Source organism: Rhinopithecus bieti, unplaced genomic scaffold (assembly GCF_001698545.2).
Source record: "Rhinopithecus bieti isolate Rb0 unplaced genomic scaffold, ASM169854v2 scaffold_58961, whole genome shotgun sequence".
Taxonomy (NCBI): domain Eukaryota; kingdom Metazoa; phylum Chordata; class Mammalia; order Primates; family Cercopithecidae; genus Rhinopithecus; species Rhinopithecus bieti.
The window spans coordinates 8887-21077 of NW_016822721.1; the positions used below are offsets into that span (position 1 = coordinate 8887).

General features: G+C 36.5%; 1 protein-coding gene across 1 annotated transcript in view; it reads right to left on the bottom strand.

Annotated features, from left to right (window-relative positions):
• Positions 1-707: 707 nt before the first annotated feature.
• LOC108521278 (putative ankyrin repeat domain-containing protein 31) overlaps positions 708-12191 on the bottom strand; it is a gene marked incomplete at both ends in the record, with an annotated part of 67701 nt that continues 56217 nt past the window's right edge. Inside the window, 5 exon segments of the mRNA XM_017861009.1 lie at positions 708-850; positions 1700-1837; positions 9276-9850; positions 9852-10789; positions 11854-11906. Coding sequence (XP_017716498.1) covers positions 708-850; positions 1700-1837; positions 9276-9850; positions 9852-10789; positions 11854-11906 — 1847 coding nt within the window.

Consider the following 12191-nt stretch of genomic DNA (forward strand, 5'->3'; position numbering starts at 1 on the left):
TGTACCTAGAACTTTTTTATTTTAATAATAAAAAAGTAGATTTTAATTAAAAATGTTATTGTAAAATAAATACTAACAATAAAAAAATTACTGGTCTATATTGCCTATCGATAATAATAAGGGTTTTCTCCTATGATTTGTCAAACAAAAAGATGAGTGTAAACATCTAAAGAATCTTAAGGTCCAGATTTGAAATTCAGTGTCATTGAAATAATGTCCCTCATAATCTTTTCTTGCGATATTTTTACAATGGCTGCTTACAAAGAAAACAAAGGAGAAAAGATACAACAAACACCCTGAAAACAAACAATTCATGTTTTTACCCCTAACCCACTGAGAAATTTTGAGTTAAAAAATCTAGCTGTCACACATATCATCACTATAATTAGACTCTTCTGTGCACAACAGCAAATTGTCTTAGACAATTAAAAATATAATGTATTAGATTTATGGCCTGTGTTTACTTTTACTCTCTTCTGACTCGCATGAATTTTGTGATAAAGAAATAATGGAAAAATGATTCATTAAGATACATAGATTTTCTAATCCATATATATTATTGCATCTTCATTTGTAATTTGAAGCAGGTTTTTAAAAAATCACTTGTTTTACAGAATCATTTTAGTTCTCAGTTTAAAACATCTTCATTTTCTTCATTCATTTTCCTAAGAAATAGTAGTAAGATCTTAATGTGATGTGCACTGTACCTTTAAATGGTTGTTTGCAACAGCATCATGTAAGGGCAGAGTTCCATCTACATTTGCACAATTAACCTTAGCACCAGCTTTTAATAACTCTACAACTATATCAATAGATCCTTCATTAGATGCCTCATGAAGTGGTGTCCAACCTAAAAAAAGAAAAAGAAGAAAAAATCCTGCTTCATGCAAATCAATACTCATGTAATATCTGTATTACTAAGGTTTTGTTGCATTAACGGAATATCCATATTGATTCATATACATATAATAAGTATTGAACAAGAAATAATACTAAAAAGTATGGGCTCAAAATTTATGTTTCATTTTTGAAAACAAATTGATCTCATCACAAACATTTGTTGATATAAGTGCCATAGCAAAAGACTCACAGAATGCAAAACATAATGAGAGTAAATACTACTCATTTTGATTTGTTTCAACTCAGATATTAAAACGTCTGACTTTCCCATGTGTATCTTTGCATTGTCACATTTCTCTTTAAAATGACACCTGGTTTAATTAACCTTTGAGTTTTTCCCTGTGGAATTCTTCAGATAAGATTCTTTTGTGCTTAAGCAAAACGTTGGGTAAATTTTCAGAGTTTTAGAATAAAATAAAGAAAGAGAGAAAAAAGGAATAGTACAAAAGGAGGAGAAAAGAGAAGAACGGATAGGAGAATGAGAAAACTCTGCATTCTGACCAAAGTTGCAGGATAAACTTGAGGCTTCCAAGGAAAAGGCCTAACTTCCTTTACTCCCCGTTCTGTTTACCCTCTCTGATGCTCCCAAATGGATGTTAAAAACTATTTCAAAGGAAAAAGGTCTAGTAACAATGATAAATCTTAGTATTCAACTAAACACTAATGTAATATAAAAAATATTGTTCAAAGTTATCACTTACATATCAGCCAGGAACAAATTGGAGGGAGCAGGAGGTGTTGAAATGTGTATTTCAGTGAGTTCCAATTATTAAGGTAATTAAATTAAAAGGATCCAAACCTGCATTATCGTTTAGATTCACATCTGCTCCAGATTCTATCAGGGCTTTCACTAGGGACAGATTTCCTCTTCTGGCAGCTAAATGAAGCCGGCTTTCCCCTCTGGCATTCCTCTTGTTGATCCCACCTGTTTTCATTCCTGTAAATTTGCCAAACAAGAGGTTTATTTTCTGCCAAGTGCTGATTGTTATAAAGGATCTTAAAAAATACATAACAACCTCCTCAAAATATCACACTACACAGAAACTTATATCAATTAATGTTATCATTGCTGTTATTGTTTTAATATATAATTTGTGAAGACATAATAGAACATCTAAGCACATTACTTTGTATTCATTCTAGCAGTTGGTTAATCACTCTATCACTTGATCAAAATAAATTAACTTGCTTCAGTTCTATCTACACTCATCTCATTCTCAGTAGTCCTTTAACAATGATTATTTTTAAGATAAACTGAGATATTATAAAAAATCCTCTTTCTACAGCCATTCTGTATCTCAATGGGTGTATTCCCGATCACATAGGTGCCAAGTACCAAACTATGGACTATGGTCTTCTATTTTTCTTTCACAAAATGTGCTGTACAAGATCATTAACCAAAGATTTTGTTTTTTAAATCTGTTCCTTGCAATACAAGTTATACAGACTTAAGCTGGAACTAAAAGTAATGAACTGATCATGTTTTCCTCCTATTTCCTGCCAAAACCATGCTAAAATGACAGTAAAAGAAATTTTAAAGTACCATATCAAAAAAAAAAAGAGGAGACAATAAAGGACAAAGACTTCAACCAATTTGGGGGAATTAGAAAGTCACTGATGGAGAAGCGTGAACTGACTTGGCAGAGTGGGGAATGCTCCAACACAAGGGAATTGTAGAGAGAGAGCCAGCCTGAACTCAAGCACTCCACACTTGGAGACATGAGGCACTACAGAAGGCAGGTGTGTGGAACAGTGGGGGCAGGGGCTGGGCAGTTGATTAATATCTTTTATATAAGATCTTTTACATAGAAAAGTTGGGACTCTGAGTTTCCTTCCCCATCCCTCAACTGACTAGCAACCACTCCTCTTATCCCAGATCTCCAACCCAAAGCCAGGAACCTGAAGGTTTGTTTTCTATAGAAACTGCATCAGGGCCAGGCACAGTGGCTCATGTCTGTAATCCGAGCATTCTACTAAAAATACAAAAATTAGCCTGGCATGGTGGTGGATGCCTATAATCACAGCTACTGTGGAGACTGAGGGAGGAGAATCACTAGAACCTGGGATGTGGAAGTTGCCCTGAACCAAGATTGAGCCACTGCACTCCAGCCTGGGAGACAGAGATAGACTCCGTCTCAAAAAAAAAAAAAAAAAAAAAAAAAGAAAAGAAAAGAAACAAAGAAACTGCATTAGAGAAGCTTCAGATTGAGATGCAAAGCAAAATAAATGGATAGGGTGATGAAACAGAAAATATTTGTTAAATCAGTGGTATCAGCACCACGGAGGAAACTTGTTAGAAATGCAAATTCCCCAGTCTACTCCAAACTTACTCTGGAGGACAGACTAAAATGGCTCCTAATGATCCTCACCATCTGGTATTTATGACTTTGTGTACTCTTCTTCTCTTGAATAGCTTGCTTCTAACCAATAGAATATTTCAACACTGAGGGTATTTCATTTAACTGATTAGGTTAAGAGATTGTAACATTTTCTGTCCTGCTAGCAGACTTGCTGTATTGCCTTCAGCTTGTATGCTTTGATGATGCAAGTAGCCATGTTGGAGAAGCCCACCCAGCAAGAAACTGAGGATGGCCACCAGCCAATCACCAGTGAGGAACTGAGGCCCTCAGCCAACCATCCTTAAGAAATTGAATTCTGCCAACAATCATATAAGCTTGAAAGTGTATCCTTCCCTAGCAGAGCCTTCAGATGAGACCCCAGTCCTGGCCAACACTTTGCTGCCTATGAACAATCCTGTTAGAGGTCCCAACTAAGCCATGCCCGATTCCTGACCTACAGAAAGTATGAGATAGTAAGTGTGTAATAGAGACAACTAACACACCTACTGAATCAGATTCTTTGAGGGTAGGGCCCAGCAATCTGTGTTTTAACAAGCTTTTCAGGTAATTCTGATGCAAACTAAGGTTTGAGAACCACTGCATTAAACTTTGGGATAATCTTCTTGCTCTACTTCCTAAATGTCATCAATCATGTATATGGTTTCAGGGCAAGAGATAAAAAGATTAGAGAACTGTTCTCTAAAAAATGGATTCTTGGGTTATATGAATAACAGGGAAGAATGACAGTCTCATTTATCTCTTCGACTGGCACCCAGACAAAAACATATTGCTCTTTAGAGATTAGCAATCCAAAAATCTTTATTGGAAGAATTAAAAACATATATATATATGAGAATATATTTGAAAATTATATCTAAGACTGCGGGACTGCAGACTGCAAGTATGAATAGAAAAATCTCTCCCAGCTGGGCACAGTGCCTCACACTTGTAATCCTTGCACTTTGGGAGGCTGAAGCCAGAGGAGTTTGAGACTAGTCTGGGCAACATAGGGAGATCCCATTTCTTAAAAAAATTTTAAAAATTAGCTGGGTTTGGTGGCATGTAGTCACAGCTACTGAGGGATGCTGGGGTGGGAGAAGCATGTGAGCCTGGGAGGTCAAGGTTGCAGTGAACTGTGATCGTGCCACTGCTCTCTGGCCTGCGTGACAGACAAGACCCTGTCTCAAACAACAACAACAACAACAACAATTCTCAAATAATTCTTACTGTGGATGGTATAAATTCTTGTTTCTGGTGTGTTTGCAGCAAAGAAGGTAGCCATGTAATACACATTTTGGAGAAAAATTCAAAAACTTCTCAGTGTTACTAACATCATAAGTTTGTACAGCATTGACTAAAAATTTAAGATAACAAAATCTGACAGAAATTCAAAAGGAATGCTAAACCTCTTCAAAAACTCCTCTGTAGTTTGGAATCTGATGTTACTATTAATAAGCATAATGCTATTAAATACTTAAAATTTCTCTCCATTTTTATGTGACCAGTGTTTTCTTCTCGGAAGCTTTCAGGATCTTCTCTTTATTCCTGTTCTGAAATTTCAGTGAGGTGCCTTGTTCACTGTACAGACACTAAGTGGTACTTTCAATATGGAAATGCCTATCTCATTTCTTGTATTCTTTCTTTAATGATTTGTTCTACTGTTCACCCACTGTTCTCCCTGGATTTCCTAGAGTGATCTTTAATTTTCTTATCTTTTCTCTCCTATTTTCAGCTTTTTCTTTTTTTGTCCTTAGTAGACTTGTAAAGCTTTGCCTTGTAACCCTGCTACAGATATCTATATATTATCTATTTATTTAAATTTCTGTTTTAAACAACTAAAAGCTCTGTATTGTTCTCTTATTATTTCCTCGTTTATACCTTTTTGGAAAAAAAAATGTAGATGTTTCTTGATTCTTGTATAGTTTCTGTTTCTTCTGGGTTCCTTTGGTCTGCTTAGTTTACTTTGATATCTTTCACATTGATGTTTTCTGCAAATACTTGTCAATCTTTGACTATCTGTTCATTCATATTTTAGTGAGGAAAACTAAAATCCTAACTGGAAATCTGTGGAGTGTGAGGGGAATGTGGCAGAACTCGGACATAGTTGAATTCACTGTCAGGTGATCAGCAGGAGGTAAGCCTGCCATTGTTTTAGGGAATCCCAGATGCCACTATCTAAAATTCTTACCTTTGGAACAGTTCAATTCTCTGCTCAAGTGGCTTACAGTCTGGTGGAATAATAGACATCTTAAAAATTACATTTAAATATGATTAAGTGCTGCTAGAGAGGTGTGAAGTTTCCTGTGGTAGCTGTAACAAATTACCACAAACTGGGTGACTTAAAACAACAGAATGTGTTCTCTCATAATTTGGAAACCAGAAATCCAAAATCAAAGTGTCAACGGGGCTGTACTCCCTGTGGAAGCTCTAGGAGAGAATCTTGCCGTGCCTCTTCTAACTTCTGATGGCGGTCAGCATTTCTTGGCTTCCTTGGCTGTGGCTACATTGCTCCTTTGCCTTCATCTCATCATCTCTTCTGTATGTTTCAAATCTCCCTTTCTTTCTCTCATAAGGACACAGTATTTAGATTTAGGGCCCACCTGGATAATCCAGGATGCTCTCCTTATCTTAGGGTTCTTAACTTGGAGAAGGTAACAGTCATGCTTTTACTGTATAAGGTAATAGTCGAAAACTACAGGGATTAGGACAGGGCATGTTTTGGGGGGCTAGCATTCAACCCACTATAGGAAGTATGTATAAGAAGGATTTCAGTTTACATGAGAGGGGGGAAAATGAAAGAATAATCATAGAGAATGCCTAATTCAGTGTTCTTCCTACCTCTTGACAGTATATAAATCAACAGTGAATAATGTTTAACCTGAAGTGGTCCAGCCTATTGTTTATGGCAGAACTATCTCCAAGAACTATCAAAGGATGCTTAGCTTGTCCATACTGTGAAACACACACAGTTCATTCATCTGACACAAAACAAAATAATGGCTATGTTTCTTTGATTTCCCTTATGTTAAAAGGGCTGAATGGAAGTATCTAAAGAATCTGACACATTTCATGCCTGCTGTCCCCACTGAATATTCTTGCTGTGTCTGCAGTTTACCTTATCTCCTCTAATATGATAAATTAGAAGTCATAGACAGAAGTATGACATGAATATATTTAAAGATTATCGGATTCTCAAGTGGTGCCTTAACAACAAATATCGCTGAAATAGTCATATAAGTCAGTGAATAACCACAAAAAGAAACAATATATCTGAAAGTTTAGAAATTCCGTGAAGTAGACTGAATTGCTGTGCTTGATTTTGTAAACTTTAACCTATACAATTATAGGAATACAAACCTAGGTTGCAGGTCGTTTTTAAGAAACTTTGTTTTTTTCCAAAATTCTGAACTGTTTTGTGTTCTTGGCTATTAGCAGGCATGTGCATTTCTGACTCCGTTTTTTCTTTTATCTCCTCACAATTTCTTATAGTTATTCCATCTCCACTGATGTTATTAGTTAATTCCTCATCTGAAACAAACATTTTACAATATCAGTGTTGTTGTTCTCCTACCTGGTTATACAACCAGAAAATAGAATTTCTAACTTTTTTTTTTTTTTTTTTTTTTTGAGACAGAGTCTCGCTTTGTCGCCCAGGCTGGAGTGCAGTGGCCAGATCTCAGCTCACTACAAGCTCCGCCTCCTGGGTTTAGGCCATTCTCCTGCCTCAGCCTCCTGAGTAGCTGGAACCCAGGCGCCTGCCACCTCGCCCGGCTAGTTTTTTGTATTTTTTAGTAGAGACGGGGTTTCACCGGGTTAGCCAGGATGGTCTCGATCTCCTGACCTCATGATCTGCCCGTCTCGGCCTCCCAAAGTGCTGGGATTACAGGCTTGAGCCACCGCGCCTGGCCAGAATTTCTAACTTTTTAAAGTTTCTGTTCCATGCTGGACTGTTTAAGGAAATGGAAGCTTTTAAAAATGTTTTTATGTAACAGACAAAAAGTTTGCTGGTTGCAGCTCTGATGGGAATACAGTAGATAGTTGAAATGAATAGACCTAACAATTTCCTGCTATCAAAATATTGTTAGGTTTCCTGATGCTAAATAAGTACTATATTAAAAAGCAACAGAAAGAGTGATAGAAATACTGTTTATTCAATCAATGGGAAAAGGATTCCCTATTTAATAAATGGTGATGGGAAAAGAGGCTAGCCATATGCAGAAAACTGAAACTTGACCCCTTCCTTACACCTTAGATAAAAATTAACTCAAGATGGATTAAAGACTTATAAACATAATACCCAAAACCATGAAATCCCTAGAAGAAAACCTAGGCAATACCATTCAGGACATAGGCATGGGCAAATACTTCATGACTAAAACACCAAAAGCAATGGCAACAAAATCCAAAATAGACAAATGGGATCTAATTAAAGTAAAGAGCTTCTGCACAGCAAAAGAAAGTATCATCAGAGTGAACAGGCAACCTACCGAATAGAAGAAAATTTTGCGATCTATCCATCTGACAAAGGGCTAATATCCAGAATTTACAAGGAACTTAAACAAATTCACAAGAAGAAAACCCCATCAAAAGTAGGCAAAGGATATGAACAGACACTTCTCAAAATAAGACATTTATGCGGCCAAAAAACATATGATAAAATCTCATCATCACTGGTCATTAGGGAAACGCAAATCAAAGCCACAATGAGATATCACCTCATGCCAGTTAGAAAGGCGATCATTAAAAGTCAGGAAACAACAGATGCTNTCATGACTAAAACACCAAAAGCAATGGCAACAAAATCCAAAATAGACAAATGGGATCTAATTAAAGTAAAGAGCTTCTGCACAGCAAAAGAAAGTATCATCAGAGTGAACAGGCAACCTACCGAATAGAAGAAAATTTTTGCGATCTATCCATCTGACAAAGGGCTAATATCCAGAATTTACAAGGAACTTAAACAAATTCACAAGAAGAAAACCCCATCAAAAAGTAGGCAAAGGATATGAACAGACACTTCTCAAAATAAGACATTTATGCGGCCAAAAAACATATGATAAAAATCTCATCATCACTGGTCATTAGGGAAACGCAAATCAAAGCCACAATGAGATATCACCTCATGCCAGTTAGAAAGGCGATCATTAAAAAGTCAGGAAACAACAGATGCTGGAGAGGATGTGGAGAAATAGGAATGCTTTTACACTGTTGTTGGGAGTGTAAATTAGTTCAACCATTGTGGAATATGGTGATTCCTCAAGGATCTAGAACCAGAAATACCATTTGACCCAGCAATCCCATTACTGGGTATATACCCAAAAATCATTCTACTATAAAGACACATGTACATGTATGTTTATTGTGGCACTGTTCACAATAGCAAAGACCTGAAACCAACCCAAATGCTCATCAATGATAGACTGGTTAAAAAAATGTGGCACACATATACCATGGAATACCATGCAGCCATAAAAAAGGATGAGTTCACGTCCTTTTCAGGGACATGGATGAAGCTGGAAACCATCATTCTCAGTGAGCTAACATAGGAACAGAAAACCAAACACCACATGTTCTCACTCATAAGTGGGAATTGAACAATGAGAACACATGGGGAGGGGGACATCATACACTGGGGCCTGTTGGGGGGTGGGGGGCTTCTGGAGGGATAGCATTAGGAGAAATACCTAATGTTAGACGATGGGTTGATGGGTGTAGCAAACCACCATGGCACGTATATATCTATGTAACAAATCTGCAGGTTCTACACATGTATCCCAGAACTTAAAGTATAATAATAATTATATTTAAAAAATACTGTTCATTACCATCAGTCAATATCAGCTTAGCAACCATCTTTGATAACATTGTTTTGACTTCAAAAGTAATCACTATTACTTAACTACTAGGCTTAGTGGCATCTCAAAATCCTCATTCTTCTCAGTTTGGCCATTGGTTGAATACAATTCAGTTGGAAATTTCTATAAAAATAAGTAAATCTATAGGAAATGTGTACAGATTAAGCAATATTACTAATACCTGGTTTGTGAGAAATTTCCTTCTTTTCTCTTTGACTAAGTTGTGAGATGTTGGCCAATTCTTTATTCATATTGTCAGTGGAATGAGAATCTATATCATGTATAGTCTCACTTTCCAGATGGTTTTGTCTCCTTTTTTCAACTTTAGTTGTTTCTATTACTTGAGAATGAACAACTATGGATAAAGGCTCATTTGAATAAATTATTTTTTTGTCTCTGTCAGCGTAATTCCTTTCAGTGTCACAATTCTTTGCCACCTCTTCCACAATATGTGTATCTGCTTGCTTCATTAAAAAAGTTGGTTCTCTGGGAATATAATCCTGTGGCTTTTTGAATAGCTCCACATGGTTAGTCAACTTTGAAACCTCATGTGTCGGAAGTGTTCTCATACAAGCCAGGGAATTTTGCTCAGGATTGCCATGTGAGTGATCAAAAGAAGGTCCAAATATGCATTGTTCATAATTTGCAACATGTTCAGAAACAACTGCATTATCTGAATGAGAAAAATTAACAGCTTCCTGTTCTGGAAGTGTGGTTAGGCTGACTGCTTGTAACTCATTTTCCTGTGAAAATGATCTTCAGAAACTAAAACTGTTGAAAATCCTTTTCTTTTCTATTTGTTAAACTCTCCTTAAAATTACAGTGTTTTTTGCAGCCTGTAGAACACATCACCTTTTTAGATGTTATAGCCTTCTCAGAGGTACAGCAATCATCATCATCATTATCAGAATTTCCCTTTACAAAGGATAGGAAAGAATTTTCCCATTTGTTAAATCTCTCATCTTTTTGGACCAAGTTACTGTTTTCATAAGATTTATAAAGTACATGGTGTTGTTCCTGGAGAGCGTGAGGCTGCTTATCTGTAGTAACTAGTGGTAACGTGATTTCTTTATGTAATGAAAGTCCTGGGAAAGAAACAGCTTCAGTTTGGTCAACAGATTCTAATTCCAAGCACTGAACTTCTTGACTATCTGATAAATCCAGGTTCTGGATGTGTGTCTCTTTGGAAACCGAACAAGCCTCAGTACTGTTATCTAATCCATTTTTCAGGCTTGACAGAGTTAAGCTGGAAGGTTCACACGATTCTTCTGGAAGGTCATTAAGGGTTTCTAGAATACACTGCTGATAGGTAACCAATCTGTTTATTCTCCTGGAAGGAGAGACAGCTAGTGTCTTTCTTGGATTACAGTCTACATCATCTACTTGAGTCCTTTTACGTTGTGTTTTTTTTCTTCCTATACCTTTTGGCACATTTGTGTTGGGATCTTTGACGTTATGGAGGTTGCCCTTTCTGAGTCCTGTAGAGTATATCTGGTTAAGAGTTGATTGTGTATGCTTGGATTTACCAAATTTTGTGTTTTGGGGATCTTTTTGGTAATATTCATATACATCTTCTTTATTTATAAATAAACTCTCTTTGCTTCCTTTATTGACTTTTACATGTTCCAGCTTCTGTCTGTTCGAATTTTCATTATAAACATGCCAAATGTGACTTTTAGAACTGAATTTTGGTTTCTATAGAAAAAAATATATAGTTAGCTTTAAATTTCAGCTGTAGTACTATATCAACTCAATCTGGATTATTGATAAATCAACTATTATTTGATTCAAACTATTATTTCTAATTGAATCTAACCACAGATCCTGCTGGGATATAGCCAACCTGATATTTGGGAAACATAGACTAATAGAAGAAAGGCAAATGTAATAGAGTTAGACTCTGCATGTATACTAATCTTTATTTTCTACTGTAGATTTTAATTCCTTCTTGCCAGTATTTTAGCACTACTAATCTTATTAAACATAATAAAAAATTTTAATCTACTTAATTTGTATAGGCTTTTAAAGTAATCAGATCAAAGTTTCCTTTACAAGGAAACTCTGCTGGTGTACATCTTCTGTGTCTAGTGGGTTGGCGCTATTCCTTTGAGCTGTAAACAAAAAGAGAAAATCAAAGAAAGAAGATTCCAGTAGTCAGACTCTAAACTTTACAACGAAGCTTTGCACAGATGCTTCAGAAACACTCTCCTCTCCCAATTGTTATATAGGCGGAGCTAGAATTAGGGGTTTCTTCTTCTGGTATCTGGGAGAACTATGAGATAGAAGCAGAAAACTGACTTAAAACAGGAAGACAGATATGCTTTTCAACTGGTCTGTATGAAAAAATTATTATGGGCTGCTAAGATTAAAACAGGAACACAGCTTCCTCTCATTCACCACAATTCAAGTACCAGATGAAGAGTAACTGCCCACCATGTAAAGTTTGAAGGGATGGGCTAATACCTTTGACTCCCTGTACTGTGCTTAGGCCACAGGAAATTAGACATGGTTGATAAACCTTAGACTCCATAAAGAGGAGGAGGAAGGAAATGGTTACGAATATATTAGTGTGCCCAGATATGCTACAAACTAACAGCCCAGAACCCTCTGATTCTCATGCAATTATTCTAGTGTCTCAGAAGCAAATGAAAAGTCACTATTACTAAAGCTTCAGCAGTCTTTCTCTTCCCTTTGATAATCTATAAAACAACCAGAAGTTATATCCCTATAAAAATGTTTATTACTAAACATAGATATACCTTGTGTTGGTATACATCCTCTATGTCTAGTGGGTCAATGCTACTCCTTTGAGCTGTGAACAAAAAGAGAAAATCATTGAAAACAGCTTATAGTGGTTAGACTTTAGACTTCTAAAACCTACCAGTCCTTTGCCATGAGAAAACCAAGTGGAATAAGTGAAATTATGCAAACATTTTATATTAAAGTTGGCACATATAGCCGGGTGCGGTGGCTCAAGCCTGTAATCCCAGCACTTTGGGAGGCCGAGACAGGCGGATCACGAGGTCAGGAGATCGAGACCATCCTGGCTAACACGGTGAAACCCCGTCTCTACTAAAAAATACAAAAAACTAGCCGG